This window comes from Telmatherina bonti (assembly GCF_933228915.1).
Source record: "Telmatherina bonti genome assembly, chromosome: 19".
Classification (NCBI taxonomy): Eukaryota; Metazoa; Chordata; class Actinopteri; order Atheriniformes; family Telmatherinidae; genus Telmatherina; species Telmatherina bonti.
Genome location: NC_136617.1, coordinates 38,962,475 through 38,988,662, shown reverse-complemented (window position 1 = coordinate 38,988,662; position 26,188 = coordinate 38,962,475). Strand labels below are relative to the sequence as shown.

The 26,188-nt window shown below is 41.3% G+C and overlaps 1 protein-coding gene across 1 annotated transcript in view; it reads left to right on the top strand.

Moving 5' to 3' along the window:
• The window catches only part of pkib (protein kinase (cAMP-dependent, catalytic) inhibitor beta), a gene marked incomplete at both ends in the record, with an annotated part of 54,396 nt that extends 37,466 nt beyond the window's left edge, over positions 1–16,930 (top strand). Inside the window, one exon of the mRNA XM_079259206.1 lies at positions 16,848–16,930. Coding sequence (XP_079115332.1) covers positions 16,848–16,930 — 83 coding nt within the window. The remainder of the gene's footprint in view (positions 1–16,847) is intronic.
• Positions 16,931–26,188: the final 9,258 nt, after the last annotated feature.

Below are 26,188 nucleotides of genomic sequence, written 5' to 3'. Positions count from 1 at the left end.
TTTACAGTAGGAATAAACATGTTTACAGCAGAAATAAACATTTTTCCAACAGACATAACCATGTTTACAGCAGGAATAAACATGTTTACAGCAGGAATAAACACATGTAGAGCAGAAATAAACAAGTTTACAGCAGAAATAACCACGTTTACAGCAGAAATAAACATGTTTACAGCAGAATTAAACACGTTTAAAGCAGAATTAAACACATTTACAGCAGAAATAAACATGTTTACAGCAGAAAGAAACACGTTTACAGCAGGAATATAAAGGTTGACCGCAGGAATAAACATGTTTACTGCAGGAATACACTTTTACAGCAGGAGCAAACACGTTTAGAGCAGGAATACACACGTTTACAGCAGATATAAACACATTTACAGAAGAAATAAACGTTTACAGCAGAAATAAACACGTTTACAGCAGAAATAAACATGTTCACTGCAGGAATAAACACGTTCACTGCAGGAATAAACACGTTTACAGCAATAATAAACATGATTACTGCAGGAATACACACGTTTACAGCTGATATAAACACATTAACAGCAGAAATAAACATGTTTACAGCAGAAATAAACATGTTTACAGCAGATATAAACACGTTTACAGCAGAAATAACCACGTTTACAGCAGAAATAACCACGTTTACAGCAGAAATAAACACGTTTACAGCAGAAATAAACACGTTTACAGTAGGAATAAACATGTTTACAGCAGAAATAAGCACGTTTACAGCAGACATAACCACGTTTACAGCAGGAATAAACAGGTTGACAGCAGGAATAAACATGTTTACTGCAGGAATACACTTTTACAGCAGGAGCAAACACGTTTACAGCAGGAATACACACGTTTACATCAGATATAAACACATTTACAGAAGAAATAAACATGTTTACAGCAGAAGTAAACACATTTACAGCAGAAATAAACACGTTTACAGCAGAAATAACCACGTTTACAGCAGAAATAAACATGTTTACAGCAGGAATAAACATGTTTACAGCAGAAATAAACATGTTTACAGCTTAAATAAACACGTCTACAGCAGAAATAAACACGTTTACAGCTGAAATAAACACGTTTACAGCAGGAATAAACATGTTTCCAGCAGAAATAAACACGTTTACAGCAGAAACATGTTTACAACAGGAATAAACATGTTTACAGCAGAAATAAACACGTTTACACCAGTAATAAACACGTTTACAGCAGGAATAAACACGTTTACAGCATAATTAAACACGTTCACAGCAGAAAGAAACATGTTTACAGCAGAAATAACCACTTTTACAGCAGAATTAAACACGTTTAAAGCAGAATTAGACACATTTACAGCAGAAATAAACACGTTTACAGCAGAAAGAAACACGTTTACAGCAAATATAAACATGATTACAGCAGGAATATACACGTTTACAGCAAATATAAACATGATTACAGCAGGAATACACACGTTTACAACATATATAAACACGTTAACAGCAGAAATAAACATGTTTACAGCAGAAATAAGCACATTTACAGCAGAAATAACCACGTTTACAGCAGACATAACCACGTTTACAGCAGGAATAATCAGGTTGACAGCAGGAATAAACATGTTTACTGCAGGAATACACTTTTACAGCAGGAGCAAACACGTTTACAGCAGGAATACACACGTTTACAGCAGATATAAACACATTTACAGAAGAAATAAACGTTTACAGCAGAAATAAACACGTTTACAGCAGAAATTAACACGTTTACAGCAGAAATAAACATGTTCACTGCAGGAATAAACACGTTCACTGAAGGAATAAACACGTTTACAGCAATAATAAACATGATTACTGCAGGAATACACACGTTTACAGCTGATATAAACACATTAACAGCAGAAATAAACATGTTTACAGCAGAAGTAAACACATTTACAGCAGAAATAAACACGTTTACAGCAGAAATAACCACGTTTACAGCAGAAATAAACATGTTTACAGTAGAAATAAACATGTTTAGAGCAGACATAAACACATTTACAGCAGAAATAAACATGTTTACAGCAGAAATAAACACGTTTACGGCAGGAATAAACACGTTTACAGCAGGAATAAACACGTTTACTGCAGGAATAAACACGTTTACTGCAGGAATAAACACGTTCACTGCAGAAATAAACACGTTTACAGCAGAAGTAAACACCTTAACAGCAGAAATAAACATGTTTACAGCAGAAGTAAACACATTTACAGCAGAAATAAACACGTTTACAGCAGAAATAACCACGTTTACAGCAGAAATAACCACGTTTACAGCAGAAATAAACATGTTTACAGCAGGAATAAACATGTTTACAGCAGGAATAAACATGTTTACAGCAGGAATAAACATGTTTACAGCAGAAATAAACATGTTTACAGCTGAAATAAACACATTTACAGCAGAAATAAACATGTTTACAACAGGAATAAACACATTTACAGCAGAAATAAACACGTTTACACCAGGAATAGACACGTTTACAGCAGAAATAAACACGTTTACAGCGGAAATAAACACGTTTACAGCAGAAATAAACACGTTTACAGCAGGAATAAACACGTTTACTGCAGGAATAAACACATTTACAGCAGAAATAAACACGTTTACAGCAGAAATAACCACGTTTATGGCAGGAATAACCACGTTTACAGCAGGAATAAACACGTTTACTGCAGGAATAAACACGTTTACTGCAGGAATAAACACGTTTACAGCAGAAATAAACACGTTTACCGCAGGTAGAAACACTTTTTCAGCAGGAATAAACACGTTTACAGCAGGAATAAACATTTTTACAGCAGGAATAAACATGTTTACAGCAGGAATAAACATTTTTACAGCAGGAATAAACATTTTTACAGCAGGAATAAACATGTTTCCAGCAGAAATAAACATGTTTACAGCAGAAACACGTTTACAGCAGAAATAAACACATTTACACCAGGAATAAACACGTTTACAGCAGAAATAAACATGTCTACAGCTTAAATAAACACGTCTACAGCAGAAATAAACACGTTTACAGCTGAAATAAACACGTTTACAGCAGGAATAAACATGTTTCCAGCAGAAATAAACACGTTTACAGCAGAAACATGTTTACAACAGGAATAAACATGTTTACAGCAGAAATAAACACGTTTACACCAGTAATAAACACGTTTACAGCAGGAATAAACACGTTTACAGCATAATTAAACACGTTCACAGCAGAAAGAAACATGTTTACAGCAGAAATAACCACTTTTACAGCAGAATTAAACACGTTTAAAGCAGAATTAGACACATTTACAGCAGAAATAAACACGTTTACAGCAGAAAGAAACACGTTTACAGCAAATATAAACATGATTACAGCAGGAATATACACGTTTACAGCAAATATAAACATGATTACAGCAGGAATACACACGTTTACAACATATATAAACACGTTAACAGCAGAAATAAACATGTTTACAGCAGAAATAAGCACATTTACAGCAGAAATAACCACGTTTACAGCAGACATAACCACGTTTACAGCAGGAATAATCAGGTTGACAGCAGGAATAAACATGTTTACTGCAGGAATACACTTTTACAGCAGGAGCAAACACGTTTACAGCAGGAATACACACGTTTACAGCAGATATAAACACATTTACAGAAGAAATAAACGTTTACAGCAGAAATAAACACGTTTACAGCAGAAATTAACACGTTTACAGCAGAAATAAACATGTTCACTGCAGGAATAAACACGTTCACTGAAGGAATAAACACGTTTACAGCAATAATAAACATGATTACTGCAGGAATACACACGTTTACAGCTGATATAAACACATTAACAGCAGAAATAAACATGTTTACAGCAGAAGTAAACACATTTACAGCAGAAATAAACACGTTTACAGCAGAAATAACCACGTTTACAGCAGAAATAAACATGTTTACAGTAGAAATAAACATGTTTAGAGCAGACATAAACACATTTACAGCAGAAATAAACATGTTTACAGCAGAAATAAACACGTTTACGGCAGGAATAAACACGTTTACAGCAGGAATAAACACGTTTACTGCAGGAATAAACACGTTTACTGCAGGAATAAACACGTTCACTGCAGAAATAAACACGTTTACAGCAGAAGTAAACACCTTAACAGCAGAAATAAACATGTTTACAGCAGAAGTAAACACATTTACAGCAGAAATAAACACGTTTACAGCAGAAATAACCACGTTTACAGCAGAAATAACCACGTTTACAGCAGAAATAAACATGTTTACAGCAGGAATAAACATGTTTACAGCAGGAATAAACATGTTTACAGCAGGAATAAACATGTTTACAGCAGAAATAAACATGTTTAGAGCAGACATAAACACATTTACAGCAGAAATAAACATGTTTACAGCAGAAATAAACACGTTTACGGCAGGAATAAACACGTTTACAGCAGGAATAAACACGTTTACTGCAGGAATAAACACGTTTACTGCAGGAATAAACACGTTCACTGCAGAAATAAACACGTTTACAGCAGAAGTAAACACCTTAACAGCAGAAATAAACATGTTTACAGCAGAAGTAAACACATTTACAGCAGAAATAAACACGTTTACAGCAGAAATAACCACGTTTACAGCAGAAATAACCACGTTTACAGCAGAAATAAACATGTTTACAGCAGGAATAAACATGTTTACAGCAGGAATAAACATGTTTACAGCAGGAATAAACATGTTTACAGCAGAAATAAACATGTTTACAGCTGAAATAAACACATTTACAGCAGAAATAAACATGTTTACAACAGGAATAAACACATTTACAGCAGAAATAAACACGTTTACACCAGGAATAGACACGTTTACAGCAGAAATAAACACGTTTACAGCGGAAATAAACACGTTTACAGCAGAAATAAACACGTTTACAGCAGGAATAAACACGTTTACTGCAGGAATAAACACATTTACAGCAGAAATAAACACGTTTACAGCAGAAATAACCACGTTTATGGCAGGAATAACCACGTTTACAGCAGGAATAAACACGTTTACTGCAGGAATAAACACGTTTACTGCAGGAATAAACACGTTTACAGCAGAAATAAACACGTTTACCGCAGGTAGAAACACTTTTTCAGCAGGAATAAACACGTTTACAGCAGGAATAAACATTTTTACAGCAGGAATAAACATGTTTACAGCAGGAATAAACATTTTTACAGCAGGAATAAACATTTTTACAGCAGGAATAAACATGTTTCCAGCAGAAATAAACATGTTTACAGCAGAAACACGTTTACAGCAGAAATAAACACATTTACACCAGGAATAAACACGTTTACAGCATAATTATACACGTTCACATCAGAAAGAAACATGTTTACAGCAGTAAACAAACTTTCAGCAGGAATCAACACGTCTACAGCAGAAATAAACACGTTTACAGCTGAAATAAACACGTTTACAGCAGAAACATGTTTACAACAGGAATAAACATGTTTACAGCAGAAATGAACACGTTTACAGCATAATTAAACACGTTCACAGCAGAAAGAAACATGTTTACAGCAGTAAACAAACTTTCAGCAGGAATCAACACGTCTACAGCAGAAGTAAACACGTTTACTGCAGAAATAAACACGTTTACAGCTGAAATAAACACGTTTACAGCAGGAATAAACATGTTTCCAGCAGAAATAAACACGTTTACAGCAGAAACATGTTTACAACAGGAATAAACACGTTTACAGCAGGAATATACCTGTTTGCAGCAGTAATATACATGTTTACTGCAGGAATAAACATGTTTACAGCAGAAATAAACATGTTCACTGCAGGAATAAACACGTTCACTGCAGGAATAAACACGTTTACAGCAATAATAAACATGATTACTGCAGGAATACACACGTTTACAGCTGATATAAACACATTAACAGCAGAAATAAACATGTTTACAGCAGAAATAAACATGTTTACAGCAGATATAAACACGTTTACAGCAGAAATAACCACGTTTACAGCAGAAATAACCACGTTTACAGCAGAAATAAACACGTTTACAGCAGAAATAAACACGTTTACAGTAGGAATAAACATGTTTACAGCAGAAATAAGCACATTTACAGCAGAAATAAGCACGTTTACAGCAGACATAACCACGTTTACAGCAGGAATAAACAGGTTGACAGCAGGAATAAACATGTTTACTGCAGGAATACACTTTTACCGCAGGAGCAAACACGTTTACAGCAGGAATACACACGTTTACATCAGATATAAACACATTTACAGAAGAAATAAACATGTTTACAGCAGAAGTAAACACATTTACAGCAGAAATAAACACGTTTACAGCAGAAATAACCACGTTTACAGCAGAAATAAACATGTTTACAGCAGGAATAAACATGTTTACAGCAGAAATAAACATGTTTACAGCTTAAATAAACACGTCTACAGCAGAAATAAACACGTTTACAGCTGAAATAAACACGTTTACAGCAGGAATAAACATGTTTCCAGCAGAAATAAACACGTTTACAGCAGAAACATGTTTACAACAGGAATAAACATGTTTACAGCAGAAATAAACACGTTTACACCAGTAATAAACACGTTTACAGCAGGAATAAACACGTTTACAGCATAATTAAACACGTTCACAGCAGAAAGAAACATGTTTACAGCAGTAAACAAACTTTCAGCAGGAATAAACACATGTAGAGCAGAAATAAACATGTTTACAGCAGAAATAACCACTTTTACAGCAGAATTAAACACGTTTAAAGCAGAATTAGACACATTTACAGCAGAAATAAACACGTTTACAGCAGAAAGAAACACGTTTACAGCAAATATAAACATGATTACAGCAGGAATATACACGTTTACAGCAAATATAAACATGATTACAGCAGGAATACACACGTTTACAACATATATAAACACGTTAACAGCAGAAATAAACATGTTTACAGCAGAAATAAGCACATTTACAGCAGAAATAACCACGTTTACAGCAGACATAACCACGTTTACAGCAGGAATAATCAGGTTGACAGCAGGAATAAACATGTTTACTGCAGGAATACACTTTTACAGCAGGAGCAAACACGTTTACAGCAGGAATACACACGTTTACAGCAGATATAAACACATTTACAGAAGAAATAAACGTTTACAGCAGAAATAAACACGTTTACAGCAGAAATTAACACGTTTACAGCAGAAATAAACATGTTCACTGCAGGAATAAACACGTTCACTGAAGGAATAAACACGTTTACAGCAATAATAAACATGATTACTGCAGGAATACACACGTTTACAGCTGATATAAACACATTAACAGCAGAAATAAACATGTTTACAGCAGAAGTAAACACATTTACAGCAGAAATAAACACGTTTACAGCAGAAACATGTTTACAACAGGAATAAACATGTTTACAGCAGAAATAAACACGTTTACACCAGTAATAAACACGTTTACAGCAGGAATAAACACGTTTACAGCATAATTAAACACGTTCACAGCAGAAAGAAACATGTTTACAGCAGTAAACAAACTTTCAGCAGGAATAAACACATGTAGAGCAGAAATAAACATGTTTACAGCAGAAATAACCACTTTTACAGCAGAATTAAACACGTTTAAAGCAGAATTAGACACATTTACAGCAGAAATAAACACGTTTACAGCAGAAAGAAACACGTTTACAGCAAATATAAACATGATTACAGCAGGAATATACACGTTTACAGCAAATATAAACATGATTACAGCAGGAATACACACGTTTACAACATATATAAACACGTTAACAGCAGAAATAAACATGTTTACAGCAGAAATAAGCACATTTACAGCAGAAATAACCACGTTTACAGCAGACATAACCACGTTTACAGCAGGAATAATCAGGTTGACAGCAGGAATAAACATGTTTACTGCAGGAATACACTTTTACAGCAGGAGCAAACACGTTTACAGCAGGAATACACACGTTTACAGCAGATATAAACACATTTACAGAAGAAATAAACGTTTACAGCAGAAATAAACACGTTTACAGCAGAAATTAACACGTTTACAGCAGAAATAAACATGTTCACTGCAGGAATAAACACGTTCACTGAAGGAATAAACACGTTTACAGCAATAATAAACATGATTACTGCAGGAATACACACGTTTACAGCTGATATAAACACATTAACAGCAGAAATAAACATGTTTACAGCAGAAGTAAACACATTTACAGCAGAAATAAACACGTTTACAGCAGAAATAACCACGTTTACAGCAGAAATAAACATGTTTACAGCAGAAGTAAACATGTTTAGAGCAGACATAAACACATTTACAGCAGAAATAAACATGTTTACAGCAGAAATAAACACGTTTACGGCAGGAATAAACACGTTTACAGCAGGAATAAACACGTTTACTGCAGGAATAAACACGTTTACTGCAGGAATAAACACGTTCACTGCAGAAATAAACACGTTTACAGCAGAAGTAAACACCTTAACAGCAGAAATAAACATGTTTACAGCAGAAGTAAACACATTTACAGCAGAAATAAACACGTTTACAGCAGAAATAACCACGTTTACAGCAGAAATAACCACGTTTACAGCAGAAATAAACATGTTTACAGCAGGAATAAACATGTTTACAGCAGGAATAAACATGTTTACAGCAGAAATAAACATGTTTACAGCTGAAATAAACACATTTACAGCAGAAATAAACATGTTTACAACAGGAATAAACACATTTACAGCAGAAATAAACACGTTTACACCAGGAATAGACACGTTTACAGCAGAAATAAACACGTTTACAGCGGAAATAAACACGTTTACAGCAGAAATAAACACGTTTACAGCAGGAATAAACACGTTTACTGCAGGAATAAACACATTTACAGCAGAAATAAACACGTTTACAGCAGAAATAACCACGTTTATGGCAGGAATAACCACGTTTACAGCAGGAATAAACACGTTTACTGCAGGAATAAACACGTTTACTGCAGGAATAAACACGTTTACAGCAGAAATAAACACGTTTACCGCAGGTAGAAACACTTTTTCAGCAGGAATAAACACGTTTACAGCAGGAATAAACATTTTTACAGCAGGAATAAACATGTTTACAGCAGGAATAAACATTTTTACAGCAGGAATAAACATTTTTACAGCAGGAATAAACATGTTTCCAGCAGAAATAAACATGTTTACAGCAGAAACACGTTTACAGCAGAAATAAACACATTTACACCAGGAATAAACACGTTTACAGCATAATTATACACGTTCACATCAGAAAGAAACATGTTTACAGCAGTAAACAAACTTTCAGCAGGAATCAACACGTCTACAGCAGAAATAAACACGTTTACAGCTGAAATAAACACGTTTACAGCAGAAACATGTTTACAACAGGAATAAACATGTTTACAGCAGAAATGAACACGTTTACAGCATAATTAAACACGTTCACAGCAGAAAGAAACATGTTTACAGCAGTAAACAAACTTTCAGCAGGAATCAACACGTCTACAGCAGAAGTAAACACGTTTACTGCAGAAATAAACACGTTTACAGCTGAAATAAACACGTTTACAGCAGGAATAAACATGTTTCCAGCAGAAATAAACACGTTTACAGCAGAAACATGTTTACAACAGGAATAAACACGTTTACAGCAGGAATATACCTGTTTGCAGCAGTAATATACATGTTTACTGCAGGAATAAACATGTTTACAGCAGAAATAAACATGTTCACTGCAGGAATAAACACGTTCACTGCAGGAATAAACACGTTTACAGCAATAATAAACATGATTACTGCAGGAATACACACGTTTACAGCTGATATAAACACATTAACAGCAGAAATAAACATGTTTACAGCAGAAATAAACATGTTTACAGCAGATATAAACACGTTTACAGCAGAAATAACCACGTTTACAGCAGAAATAACCACGTTTACAGCAGAAATAAACACGTTTACAGCAGAAATAAACACGTTTACAGTAGGAATAAACATGTTTACAGCAGAAATAAGCACATTTACAGCAGAAATAAGCACGTTTACAGCAGACATAACCACGTTTACAGCAGGAATAAACAGGTTGACAGCAGGAATAAACATGTTTACTGCAGGAATACACTTTTACCGCAGGAGCAAACACGTTTACAGCAGGAATACACACGTTTACATCAGATATAAACACATTTACAGAAGAAATAAACATGTTTACAGCAGAAGTAAACACATTTACAGCAGAAATAAACACGTTTACAGCAGAAATAACCACGTTTACAGCAGAAATAAACATGTTTACAGCAGGAATAAACATGTTTACAGCAGAAATAAACATGTTTACAGCTTAAATAAACACGTCTACAGCAGAAATAAACACGTTTACAGCTGAAATAAACACGTTTACAGCAGGAATAAACATGTTTCCAGCAGAAATAAACACGTTTACAGCAGAAACATGTTTACAACAGGAATAAACATGTTTACAGCAGAAATAAACACGTTTACACCAGTAATAAACACGTTTACAGCAGGAATAAACACGTTTACAGCATAATTAAACACGTTCACAGCAGAAAGAAACATGTTTACAGCAGTAAACAAACTTTCAGCAGGAATAAACACATGTAGAGCAGAAATAAACATGTTTACAGCAGAAATAACCACTTTTACAGCAGAATTAAACACGTTTAAAGCAGAATTAGACACATTTACAGCAGAAATAAACACGTTTACAGCAGAAAGAAACACGTTTACAGCAAATATAAACATGATTACAGCAGGAATATACACGTTTACAGCAAATATAAACATGATTACAGCAGGAATACACACGTTTACAACATATATAAACACGTTAACAGCAGAAATAAACATGTTTACAGCAGAAATAAGCACATTTACAGCAGAAATAACCACGTTTACAGCAGACATAACCACGTTTACAGCAGGAATAATCAGGTTGACAGCAGGAATAAACATGTTTACTGCAGGAATACACTTTTACAGCAGGAGCAAACACGTTTACAGCAGGAATACACACGTTTACAGCAGATATAAACACATTTACAGAAGAAATAAACATTTACAGCAGAAATAAACACGTTTACAGCAGAAATAACCACGTTTATGGCAGGAATAACCACGTTTACAGCAGGAATAAACACGTTTACTGCAGGAATAAACACGTTTACTGCAGGAATAAACACGTTTACAGCAGAAATAAACACGTTTACCGCAGGTAGAAACACTTTTTCAGCAGGAATAAACACGTTTACAGCAGGAATAAACATTTTTACAGCAGGAATAAACATGTTTACAGCAGGAATAAACATTTTTACAGCAGGAATAAACATTTTTACAGCAGGAATAAACATGTTTCCAGCAGAAATAAACATGTTTACAGCAGAAACACGTTTACAGCAGAAATAAACACATTTACACCAGGAATAAACACGTTTACAGCATAATTATACACGTTCACATCAGAAAGAAACATGTTTACAGCAGTAAACAAACTTTCAGCAGGAATCAACACGTCTACAGCAGAAATAAACACGTTTACAGCTGAAATAAACACGTTTACAGCAGAAACATGTTTACAACAGGAATAAACATGTTTACAGCAGAAATGAACACGTTTACAGCATAATTAAACACGTTCACAGCAGAAAGAAACATGTTTACAGCAGTAAACAAACTTTCAGCAGGAATCAACACGTCTACAGCAGAAGTAAACACGTTTACTGCAGAAATAAACACGTTTACAGCTGAAATAAACACGTTTACAGCAGGAATAAACATGTTTCCAGCAGAAATAAACACGTTTACAGCAGAAACATGTTTACAACAGGAATAAACACGTTTACAGCAGGAATATACCTGTTTGCAGCAGTAATATACATGTTTACTGCAGGAATAAACATGTTTACAGCAGAAATAAACATGTTCACTGCAGGAATAAACACGTTCACTGCAGGAATAAACACGTTTACAGCAATAATAAACATGATTACTGCAGGAATACACACGTTTACAGCTGATATAAACACATTAACAGCAGAAATAAACATGTTTACAGCAGAAATAAACATGTTTACAGCAGATATAAACACGTTTACAGCAGAAATAACCACGTTTACAGCAGAAATAACCACGTTTACAGCAGAAATAAACACGTTTACAGCAGAAATAAACACGTTTACAGTAGGAATAAACATGTTTACAGCAGAAATAAGCACATTTACAGCAGAAATAAGCACGTTTACAGCAGACATAACCACGTTTACAGCAGGAATAAACAGGTTGACAGCAGGAATAAACATGTTTACTGCAGGAATACACTTTTACCGCAGGAGCAAACACGTTTACAGCAGGAATACACACGTTTACATCAGATATAAACACATTTACAGAAGAAATAAACATGTTTACAGCAGAAGTAAACACATTTACAGCAGAAATAAACACGTTTACAGCAGAAATAACCACGTTTACAGCAGAAATAAACATGTTTACAGCAGGAATAAACATGTTTACAGCAGAAATAAACATGTTTACAGCTTAAATAAACACGTCTACAGCAGAAATAAACACGTTTACAGCTGAAATAAACACGTTTACAGCAGGAATAAACATGTTTCCAGCAGAAATAAACACGTTTACAGCAGAAACATGTTTACAACAGGAATAAACATGTTTACAGCAGAAATAAACACGTTTACACCAGTAATAAACACGTTTACAGCAGGAATAAACACGTTTACAGCATAATTAAACACGTTCACAGCAGAAAGAAACATGTTTACAGCAGTAAACAAACTTTCAGCAGGAATAAACACATGTAGAGCAGAAATAAACATGTTTACAGCAGAAATAACCACTTTTACAGCAGAATTAAACACGTTTAAAGCAGAATTAGACACATTTACAGCAGAAATAAACACGTTTACAGCAGAAAGAAACACGTTTACAGCAAATATAAACATGATTACAGCAGGAATATACACGTTTACAGCAAATATAAACATGATTACAGCAGGAATACACACGTTTACAACATATATAAACACGTTAACAGCAGAAATAAACATGTTTACAGCAGAAATAAGCACATTTACAGCAGAAATAACCACGTTTACAGCAGACATAACCACGTTTACAGCAGGAATAATCAGGTTGACAGCAGGAATAAACATGTTTACTGCAGGAATACACTTTTACAGCAGGAGCAAACACGTTTACAGCAGGAATACACACGTTTACAGCAGATATAAACACATTTACAGAAGAAATAAACGTTTACAGCAGAAATAAACACGTTTACAGCAGAAATTAACACGTTTACAGCAGAAATAAACATGTTCACTGCAGGAATAAACACGTTCACTGAAGGAATAAACACGTTTACAGCAATAATAAACATGATTACTGCAGGAATACACACGTTTACAGCTGATATAAACACATTAACAGCAGAAATAAACATGTTTACAGCAGAAGTAAACACATTTACAGCAGAAATAAACACGTTTACAGCAGAAACATGTTTACAACAGGAATAAACATGTTTACAGCAGAAATAAACACGTTTACACCAGTAATAAACACGTTTACAGCAGGAATAAACACGTTTACAGCATAATTAAACACGTTCACAGCAGAAAGAAACATGTTTACAGCAGTAAACAAACTTTCAGCAGGAATAAACACATGTAGAGCAGAAATAAACATGTTTACAGCAGAAATAACCACTTTTACAGCAGAATTAAACACGTTTAAAGCAGAATTAGACACATTTACAGCAGAAATAAACACGTTTACAGCAGAAAGAAACACGTTTACAGCAAATATAAACATGATTACAGCAGGAATATACACGTTTACAGCAAATATAAACATGATTACAGCAGGAATACACACGTTTACAACATATATAAACACGTTAACAGCAGAAATAAACATGTTTACAGCAGAAATAAGCACATTTACAGCAGAAATAACCACGTTTACAGCAGACATAACCACGTTTACAGCAGGAATAATCAGGTTGACAGCAGGAATAAACATGTTTACTGCAGGAATACACTTTTACAGCAGGAGCAAACACGTTTACAGCAGGAATACACACGTTTACAGCAGATATAAACACATTTACAGAAGAAATAAACGTTTACAGCAGAAATAAACACGTTTACAGCAGAAATTAACACGTTTACAGCAGAAATAAACATGTTCACTGCAGGAATAAACACGTTCACTGAAGGAATAAACACGTTTACAGCAATAATAAACATGATTACTGCAGGAATACACACGTTTACAGCTGATATAAACACATTAACAGCAGAAATAAACATGTTTACAGCAGAAGTAAACACATTTACAGCAGAAATAAACACGTTTACAGCAGAAATAACCACGTTTACAGCAGAAATAAACATGTTTACAGCAGAAGTAAACATGTTTAGAGCAGACATAAACACATTTACAGCAGAAATAAACATGTTTACAGCAGAAATAAACACGTTTACGGCAGGAATAAACACGTTTACAGCAGGAATAAACACGTTTACTGCAGGAATAAACACGTTTACTGCAGGAATAAACACGTTCACTGCAGAAATAAACACGTTTACAGCAGAAGTAAACACCTTAACAGCAGAAATAAACATGTTTACAGCAGAAGTAAACACATTTACAGCAGAAATAAACACGTTTACAGCAGAAATAACCACGTTTACAGCAGAAATAACCACGTTTACAGCAGAAATAAACATGTTTACAGCAGGAATAAACATGTTTACAGCAGGAATAAACATGTTTACAGCAGAAATAAACATGTTTACAGCTGAAATAAACACATTTACAGCAGAAATAAACATGTTTACAACAGGAATAAACACATTTACAGCAGAAATAAACACGTTTACACCAGGAATAGACACGTTTACAGCAGAAATAAACACGTTTACAGCAGAAATAAACACGTTTACAGCAGAAATAAACACGTTTACAGCAGGAATAAACACGTTTACTGCAGGAATAAACACATTTACAGCAGAAATAAACACGTTTACAGCAGAAATAACCACGTTTATGGCAGGAATAACCACGTTTACAGCAGGAATAAACACGTTTACTGCAGGAATAAACACGTTTACTGCAGGAATAAACATGTTTACAGCAGAAATAAACACGTTTACCCCAGGTAGAAACACTTTTTCAGCAGGAATAAACACGTTTACAGCAGGAATAAACATTTTTACAGCAGGAATAAACATGTTTACAGCAGGAATAAACATTTTTACAGCAGGAATAAACATTTTTACAGCAGGAATAAACATGTTTCCAGCAGAAATAAACATGTTTACAGCAGAAACACGTTTACAGCAGAAATAAACACATTTACACCAGGAATAAACACGTTTACAGCAGAAAGAAACATGTTTACAGCAGTAAACAAACTTTCAGCAGGAATCAACACGTCTACAGCAGAAATAAACACGTTTACAGCTGAAATAAACACGTTTACAGCAGAAACATGTTTACAACAGGAATAAACATGTTTACAGCAGAAATGAACACGTTTACAGCATAATTAAACACGTTCACAGCAGAAAGAAACATGTTTACAGCTGTAAACAAACTTTCAGCAGGAATCAACACGTCTACAGCAGAAGTAAACACGTTTACTGCAGAAATAAACACGTTTACAGCTGAAATAAACAAGTTTACAGCAGGAATAAACATGTTTCCAGCAGAAATAAACACGTTTACAGCAGAAACATGTTTACAACAGGAATAAACACGTTTACAGCAGGAATATACCTGTTTGCAGCAGTAATATACATGTTTACTGCAGGAATAAACATGTTTACAGCAGAAATAAACATGTATACAGCAGAAATAAACACGTTTACAGTATGAAGAAGCATGTTTACAGCAGGAATAAACACGTTTACAGCAGAAATAAACACGTTTACACCAGTAATAAACACGTTTACAGCAGAAATAAACACGTTAACAGCAGGAATAAACATGTTTACAGCAGGAATAAACACGTTTACAACAGAAATAAACATTTTTACAGCAGAAATAAACACGCCCGTTTAAAAGTATTTTAATCTCATAGTTCGGCATATTTAGGGGCGTGTCATTTTGATTGACAGGTACCCAATCTCCCGTTTCAAGTCAGCAGAACGTAGAACAACCGCGGTTTTTAGCCAGTTAACAACGTGACTTAGCTTTAGCCCGCTTACCTCCGTTAGCTGGTTAGCTCTTGTTATCTCCGGGTTAGCTCGGTTAGCTCTTAGCTACAGAAAGCTCGGAGTTCGCTCGATGTCAATCATCCACCATAACGCTCACAGCCCCCCTCTCAGCTCCACCTCTTTGCCCATATTTGTATTTTCCAGGCGAGACGACGCGCATGCCGCTGCCAAGATGGTGATGATAGGAATCGCCCACCGAGCTTCAATTCAGCTCTTCAGAAACCTACGGGTGACGTCACAGAGGCTCCGCCCATCTATACATACAGTCTATGGTTGTGATTGAACGATGTTTGTTTGCTGCCGGAGGTTTTCATGATGAGATCAGGTTCATTCAGAGGTCAAAGTTCAGCTGAGTGGTGGGAGATTTCTTTAAATGGACGTTTGCATGTCCGGCGCAGGTGGAGTGTTGAGTCTGTCTGCTGGGAGGCTGCAGTCACCTGACAGCAAACCAAAAGATGTAACTACTTCTGTTCCTGTTCGCAGACGGTCCTGGAGGAGCTCAGTCCCCGTCGGCTGAGGGGCCTCCGGCACCACCGGAGAGCTCAGAGGGCAAGGACGGATCGTAGAGGCTGGTTTATTTCCGTCCCCAGAGACGACCTGGCAGGCGGGATGAGGAACCGGTAGGCTGGTGATCTGCAGCAACGGTTCACAGCGTGGCTGATGGAGCGGCTCCACCACAACGTGAGCCTGGAGTTTCCAACTGTCTGGAAAGACTGGGACGTCGATCAGTTCGGGAACTGTGTTTCTGTGTACAGGTGTTGATAGGTCCCTCCAGACGACGCCGAGGTCTACAGGAACTAAGACGGACTGGACGCCGGACTACTTTTTCTATGGTTCTTTTAAAACTGAAGAACACAGGGACTCCTAATTTACCTTTCATTTCATGTCCTGTTGTTTTCTTTTGCTTTTTTCTTATTGAGGACTTTGGATGAAGCGAGAGACTGCCCGTAGTCCAGCTCAGTCCAAACCCAAAGCGGACGGACCTGGGTGTCCTGCGGCGTCGTCCTGCGGCGTCGTCCTGCGGCGTCGTCCTGCGGCGTCGTCCTGCGGCGTCGTCCTGCGGCGTCGTCCTGCGGCGACCTGATGTCTTTGTCTCAGACTGTCTCCGGAAGGAAAATCCTCCTACTGGGAAAATCTCTGTTTTGTGTCAACTTCAGCTTTTTGAAAGAACTTGTGACGTCCTCCGACCGCCGTCTGGGCGCCCGGGCAACTGGCGAACATCTCCACCCCTTCTGCTTCTGCCATGGGAGAAAAGTCCATTCACACTCATTAGTACATGTGCAGAGCTGTGCATGGCGCGGCCGCCAACCTGTGTACATATTTACATACTGTACTGTAGTACAACGAGTCCTCATACATGCTGCCAGACATAGAAAAGATGTTTGTTCTGTAATTGTCTGTATTTGCAGCTGTAGTTGTGTGTTTCTCTCCGTACCGACGCTGTAAAGAGGTTTTATAGTGTCCTGATCTCTTTAGTGGTGCAAATATTTGACTTCTCTGGACTGGATCCTTTATCCTGATTCTGTCTGTGGTGACATGATTAAAGCCAGGAGCATTGCTTTATCTCCACGCAGGCTCGTATCTGATCAACCCCATATTAATAACTACACATGAAAAAGTTGATCTTTTCACATCGGCTCAAAAAAAAAACCTGCCTGTGTGAAGAAACAGAAAACATTTTCCATCAGTTTTATTTATGTTCTTTACACATTAAATGAATCTCTAGGTAAGTAAAAAAAAAGTAATGTGTTTACATCAGGTTCAAATAAATACAGAAATGTTCTAATTATATAGAGACAGAACACTCACCAACCTTTTATTAATCCAACATGCTTAACAACAGCCAATCACACGGCAGCATACAGCGGCATGTCAACATGATGAAGTTCAAACTGAGCATCAGAACGAGAAGAAAGCAGATTTCAGGTGTTGGTCGGAGTATTTACTGGGATTTTCACCCACAACCATCTACAGCGTTTCCAAAGAAGGTCTGAAGAAGAGGAAACATCCAGCAGCTGTTGTCTGGACCAGAACCAGCAGAAGACCACAGCGGGTTCCCTCCTGTCAGTAAGAACAGGAAACTGAGGCTACAATTCCCACAGACTCACCAGAACTGGACAATAGAAGATGGAGAAACGTTGCTGGTCTGATGAGTCTCCAGTTCAGCTCCACATTCACATGGTAGGATCAGAATCTGCTGGAAACATCATGACAACATGGATCCATCCTGCCGTCAGGATCACCGCTTCAGGCTGCTGCTGGTGGGATGGTGGGGGGGTCCCTTAGTACCAACATGACCTGGTTTAACCTCCACAGCCGACCTGAGTCCTGCTGCTGACCATGTCCATCCCTTTCTGAGCACAGTGTAGCATCTTCTGATGGAAACTTCCAGCAGGATGATGCACCATGTCACAAAGCTCACATCATCTCCACCATGACGATGAGTTCACTGTCCTCCAACGGCTCCACAGTCACCAGATCTACATCCAGCAGAGCAGCTTTGGTATGTGGTGGAACGGGAGATTCTCATGGTGATGAGGTAGAACGGGAGATTCTCATGGTGATGAGGAACATTGTTTCTACCGTGTTCAAACTGGTACACAATGAAATTAAAGCAGTCCGTCTTTCTGGATGAGTCTCTGTATGAAGTAGAAATTGAATGAAACTAGTTTGTTTCTTTTTAACGCTTCAGGTGCAGAACACACTGTCAGGTCGGGCGGTGGGGATGTGGACCCAATTGCAGGGAAGAGCCACAGGGATGCAGCTTGAAGGAGATTTATTTAAACCTAAGGAACTCAGGGGACTACAACAACAAACAAAATGATCCAGCAACCAAGAACTAAAACTGAGGGGTATAAACTGGGGAACCAAACAAGAAACAGGTGAACTGAATTAACAGGAAATCAATAAAGCTAAACAACAAACAAGAGAACCAAAACAGGAAAAATGACAAAATAAAAGAGGAAACCTTAAACTAAGGCACAGCACAAACCACATCATGACACACACTCCGTGTTTTATCCAGCAGCAACGTCACGCTGCTGCAGCTGCCGGATGAATCTTCTCACATCCTCTGAAGTGCAGAAGCAGACATGAAGCAGCTGAAGTCTGGACAAGTGGCGATGCTCCATCACTACCAGCGACGCTGTTGCATAACACAGCCGTCACTGTAAGCGTCCACCAGATGGAGACATCTCCCACCCTACGCATGCCGCCACGCCACAGAGAACTCCTATGTTGTTTCCGACTGAAAGAAAATGTCTGAAATACATTTAATATGTTTTCTGTTAGAGACCAGACTTACTTCAGTTAATAAGAACATAAACTGGACTTGTTCTGGTTGGACATGTTTGTCATCCATCCCTGGGGTGTGGTGTAGAAAGAGGCTCAAGGTGAATCTCCTCGCCTGTCACGGTGGATGGCGGTGCTGTACTGTGATGATGCCTTGTCTGGAACACGCATGCACACACACATGCCTCTACATGTCAGACGTGTTCGGACACTGATGCTGCAGTCTGCAGCTCACATGTGATCATCAGGCAAACGGGGTCAGAAAACGTGGAATCCACTTCATTCTCAGCATCCTCTTCCTCGCCTCGACTGCCACCACGTAGCTTGTTGCTAGGGTAACCTAGCCCAGAGAGAAGGTTGGACCTTATTTCTTTGTTTGCCGTCGTGGTTGGTTGAAGATGAGGACGGGAAGGGAGGGGTGGGATGGGCTGTGAAATCAGGACAGGAGGCATTTGCATATGTTGTTGGTGTTAGGAGCAATCAGCTCCCCGCCAGCCGTTCCAGAATTCCACAGTGGCAAGGTGTCGGTGACGAGCAGACAGCCGTCAGACATGATGGATCTGCAGACGGAGCCGATTTGAACAAACTAATGTGTTTCTGATGCAGCTCTCTGTCTTCTTCCAAGCTGCTGTTTCCTGACAGAGCGCCTCTCTCAGACAGAGAGCTGCGTTGTGCGACGAGGAGGATGATGAGACTGGCACTGAGGCCATGCAGACCAGAACCACGAGGAAAGCCTGCACGTGGAAGTCAACGTGCCGTTTCCAAGGCAGCCTCGGGAGCAAACATGGAGGCGGCAGGAAAAGCTGGAAGAGAGGAAACCAAGCAGCACTTCATCATCTTGCAAACATTCAGGAGACGAACTTTGAGTTTTTATTGTCTTCATAAAGACAGAAGTCCATCAGGACATCTTCTAAGATGTCCTCCTTCACCCGCAGGTCCCACAGTTGGTTTACCTGAACCGTCCTGACCTCTCTGGTCCCGTCGTCATTCTGGCAGTTTGGGGCTCATGTCTACTGGACGAGATGCCTCGTTGGGCTGCTTGGTTCCCACACTTTCAGTTGAATGTTGACGGCAAAGAGCAGAAATAAGGAAAGTTTCAGGAAGAAATATCTGAACCCCATCAGATCACCTCCATCTCTGCAGAAAGCTCCTCTGAATGAGGGAAGGTTCAGATCGGACCCACTCGGTTTAGTGCCGTCTGGTTTCGGGGTCCCCAGCTGGGTTAGAGGTTAGGGTTGGGGTTGGGGGGACCAGGGTTAGGTTGAGTGATGGGTAACTCTCTACCAAGTCTTATCACCACGTCCCGGAGGATTCTGTGTGCCAGCATTGTGACGAGGTGTGCACGGTCAACTCGACATCCTACATGCCTCGATGTGTGTTTGTATGTTTAAAGTGTGGCAGGGCGTCCCGCCATTGGGTTGTGTTGGTAGGGTGTTGGGCATATCCGGAGGTGCAGTCTGGGTGTTATGTCTCTGGGTTTATATGAGACGGGGTTGGGGGGGCGGGGGTGGGGCGTTGGAGATGGGTCAGAGGTGTGTGTTGGAGGTGCATGGGAGGCTGGGCCTCTTGGATCAGTTCTGGTTAAGTTCTTCCATTCTCTGTTATCTGGAAAGCGTTAGTCTGGTTCCGTTACTTTGGGCTGGTGAGTTTTACTTTAAGGGGGTGTATTTGGGGATTTGTGGTAGGGGGTGTGTTGGTTAGGTTTAGGCATCAGAGTGGGGGTGGTTAGGGTAAAGAACAGGAGGGGGGGGGGGGGGGGGGGAAGAGAAGGAGGAGAATGGTAAAGTGGGGGTGAGAGGGAGAGACAGAAAGAGGGAGGGAAAAGAAATTAGAGAAAAGAAGGATGGAGGGAAGAATGGGTGAGAAGCAAGCAAAGTAAATAAAACAAGTGGGGTTGAAAGAAGGGGGGGTAAAGAAGATTTGGAAAAATAAAGTGAGGTTTGGGAAATTCAGGGAGTGAATGTGAGTTTGAGGATTAAAGCAAGAGGAGAGATTTAAAGGGAGATGAGTTGGTGATGGAGAGACGAAAGAGAGAGAGAGAGGGAGGAGTTGGGGGTTAAATGAGGAGATATTTAAGGGGAGAGGAGGGCTAGGGTGGGGGGGGGACCAGGGTTAGGGTTGGGGGGGGACCAGGGCTAGGGTGGGTGGGGGGACCAGGGTTAGGGGGGGGGGGGGGGGGCAGGGTTAGGGATGGGGGGGGACCAGGGCTAGGGATGGGGGGGACCGGGGCTAGGGATGGGGGGGACCAGGGTTGGGGTTGGGGGGACCAGGGCTAGGGATGGGGGGGACCGGGGCTAGGGATGGGGGGGACCAGGGTTGGGGTTGGGGGGACCGGGGCTAGGGATGGGGGGGACCGGGGCTAGGGATGGGGGGGACCGGGGCTAGGGATGGGGGGGACCAGGGTTGGGGTTGGGGGGACCGGGGCTAGGGATGGGGGGGACCGGGGCTAGGGATGGGGGGGACCGGGGCTAGGGATGGGGGGGACCAGGGTTGGGGTTGGGGGGACCGGGGCTAGGGATGGGGGGACCGGGGCTAGGGATGGGGGGGACCGGGGCTAGGGATGGGGGGGACCGGGGCTAGGGATGGGGGGGACCAGGGTTGGGGTTGGGGGGACCAGGGCTAGGGATGGGGAGGACCAGGGTTGGGGTTGGGGGGACCGGGGCTAGGGATGGGGGGGACCAGGGTTGGGGTTGGGGGGACCGGGGCTAGGGATGGGGAGGACCAGGGTTGGGGTTGGGGGGACCAGGGCTAGGGATGGGGAGGACCAGGGTTGGGGTTGGGGGGACCGGGGCTAGGGATGGGGGGGACCAGGGTTGGGGTTGGGGGGACCGGGGCTAGGGATGGGGGGGACCAGGGTTGGGGTTGGGGGGACCAGGGCTAGGGATGGGGGGGACCAGGGTTGGGGTTGGGGGGACCAGGGCTAGGGATGGGGAGGACCAGGGTTGGGGTTGGGGGGACCAGGGCTAGGGATGGGGGGGACCGGGGCTAGGGATGGGGGGGACCAGGGCTAGGGATGGGGGGGACCGGGGCTAGGGATGGGGGGGACCAGGGTTGGGGTTGGGGGGACCAGGGCTAGGGATGGGGGGGACCAGGGTTGGGGATGGGGGGGACCAGGGTTGGGGTTGGGGGGACCAGGGCTAGGGATGGGGGGGACCGGGGCTAGGGATGGGGGGGACCAGGGTTGGGGTTGGGGGGACCAGGGCTAGGGATGGGGGGGACCAGGGCTAGGGATGGGGGGGACCAGGGTTGGGGTTGGGGGGACCAGGGCTAGGGATGGGGGGGACCGGGGCTAGGGATGGGGGGGACCAGGGTTGGGGTTGGGGGGACCAGGGCTAGGGATGGGGGGGACCGGGGCTAGGGATGGGGGGGACCAGGGTTGGGGTTGGGGGGACCAGGGATCGTCATCTGGTCTCAGCAGTGACTTCATTCTTTGTCTGAGGACAGATTACGAGGCTCCAAACAACCAAACACATGACATCATCCAGGCAGCAATGGGTGGAGACTGGCAGAGTAAGCCACACACACACACACAGACACACACACACACACACACACACTGCCGCCGGCTTCCATAAGCTCTCTGTCAGACAGCTCAGCTTGGCATCATTCTCCTGAAAAGATGAGGCGTTGCCATGGACACCATGTGGCTCTCCAGCGGCGTTACGTGTTGCCATGTAAGCCGTCGCCCAGCTTTTCCTCAACCCACGTTCCGCCCACACCATGTGACCAGAATGAGGAGGAAGACCAGGTACGGGTCGCCGTTGGGGCGGTGGGAGGTCCGGCTGACAGATGAACGGAGTGAAGGAACAAACCAGGACTAAACGTAGAACACAATGGAGAGGAATTCCACGATACAACAGGAAAGGGAACCAACACCAGGCAGAACCCCCAGACCCCCCTCTGCTGGCAGCTTTTCTGGGTTCCAGAGTCAGGGGTGGACAAGGGGAACCAGGGAGTTTTCCTGGACCATTTCTCCTGCTGTCTCGTCCAGATCATCCGTTTCCTTCAGCACAAGTAATTCATCCTGTTTTTAAAGCACAGAAAGATGCCGTTCCAGGCCATTCCAGGCGGTTCCAGGCTGTTCCAGGCCGTTCCAGGTAGTTCCAGGCATTTCCAGGCCGTTCCAGGCGGAGTTCCAGGCGGTTTCCGGCCGTTCCAGGCGGTTCCAAGCTTTTCCAGGCCGTGCCAGGCAGTTCCAGGCGGTTCCAGGTTGAGGTCCAAGCTCCAGGGGGTGGACACTGAACAGCTGGAGGTTCTGGTTGTGTAATTTGATCCAGATGTTGTGTAGGTCTGTAGGGGGTCTGGTGGACCTGAACTCTGGGCCTGTAGGGGATGTCCGGATGCTGACGTGTTCGACCCAACATGAAGCTGTAAAGGATCTGCTGCCCGCCCCCCCCAACCAGAGGCCGCATGTTTCAGGGAGAACCGGAGCTTCACGACGACTCCCAGCTGTTCGCAGCTAGATGTGGACGAAGGGCCGGAAGACGACGGCACCTGGAATCGGCCGAGGCCCACTTCCCTGCAGAGTCTCTCGCGCGTCACCGGGACCGCTTCCTGCATCGAAGACACGTTGCAACTGCTGGCTGGACGAGCTGACGCCCGTTGGATCCAACAAACCGTCGATGTAACTGGACTGTTTCCTACCTGCCTGGGGGGGGGGGGCTTCTCTGAACAGCTCCGTATGAATAAAGCTGAACTGAAAATAGAAATGTGTGAGATTTTAATAGATTAATCTTCCACCTCATGTCTGATATCACCGTTATCTGCCCATTGGGTTGTGAAGACAGTAAAGTCTCCAACTAGAAACAGTTATGACTCGGCACCTCATCACAGACTGCTTCATTTTTCATTAACATGACAATTCAGTAAAAAACTCTTCTAGACGGATCATTTTTATTCAGACAGATTTTTACAGGTTTTATGTGTAATAATTCCCAGGCTGCACCCATGGGGCAATGTCCCCCTATCACATATTTTCCTGACCCGCCCCTGTCAATCTTTTGTATTTAAAGGACATAAATACAACTTTATCACCAAAACACTTAATTATCAAGAACAGCAGTGTCTCAAGGAGTGCAAGTCAAAAGTATTTTATGAAACAAATCCTTTTTATCATATAAATAATAAATACATTTGATGGGTTTAAAATGTACAAATATTTACATCTAGTTATGGTGGCAACATCGATGCTAAAGGACTCTCAGCCAAATTCCTTCTTCGTATTTAACCCATCTAAACACGTTTTAGGAGCAGACGGTTATGTTCAGACAGAACATTACGAAGGCACACAGGTAGAAATTATCATTTCATAATATTAGGAATCAAGACTCATCCTCTTTTCTCCGCCCACCTACATGATTGGACTTTGCAGAAAGAGCCAATCAGCAACCTCCGGCGGTAAAAGTGAAAAATTCTGCTGTTCCCCCCTCATCCACTAGGGGCTCCATAACAGAGTAAATCTCCATAGACTCCTATGTTGAAAAGACCAACTTTACAGCAGGAACTGTCAACGGTCAGTCCGACCACAAGATCCAGGAGATCAGCCTTTTCTTGCAGACTGTGTTCCTTCCTTCCTTGGGCTGATTACGCCCAGAACTCTTTCAAACAAACTGCTACTGGCCTGACTCTGAGTGCTCTCTTACTTTTCAGCCCTCCAATGTGGATGTCTGGTTTCTACGCAGTGACCGCAATAATTCTGTCTGTAAGCTGCAACTTCCACCAAGTAGTGATATCATCCACATCCAGACTCCAGGGATCCTTCCTTATAATTAGTGAAGGTAAAATCATTACATTATTGTAAAATTTCAGAGGGAAGTATCAGCGATACTTGTTTTGTATTCACATTCACATTCAGGCAGCGGTGGGCTGGCAGCACCATGCCAGCTCCTGGACGGACGTTTCTGTCCGTTCTCCTGTCTCATAAGAGATGCTTTCCGTGGAGCCCAGTGGGAAGTGACTATAATGATGCCCCCCCCATGCCTCTAACCCTTCTGACGGTAAATAAACCAGTTTCCTGCAGGCTGATGTCAGACCAGATCAGCAGGGTTTACAGCGTCCAGGAAGACCTTTCAGATGCAAATGTGTGAGGAAATCAACTGAGTCAAAGCAAACCACGAAGCTGGACGGTGAAAACGTAGTCCTGACAGAACTGCCCTCCTCTGCCTCGCCCTTCCTCCTCATCTTCATCCTGCTGGCAAGCCGGGGCGCCATCTGCTCCTCTTCGGCCGGAAAAACTCTGCTTCCTGGTCGGAGACCGAACACCGAGAACTCCATAGACCCAGGATGCATGTCACGCCTAGCAGCAGCCTGCTGAGGCTCGCTGCTTCTAGCTCGGTGGTTAGAGAGCAGCTCCACCACCAGCTACCTGCTGGGCTCCTGGCCGCCTGCTGCAGAAGCTAGCTGCTTCTAGCTCAGTGGTTAGAGACCACCGAAGAGTTAAACTCCTCCTGGGGGAAAGCCTCCATGTTCATGTGTGGACAGAGACTCGCAGCGTCACACTTTCCACCACTGAGGCTAGGCAGGTCGATGGAAAC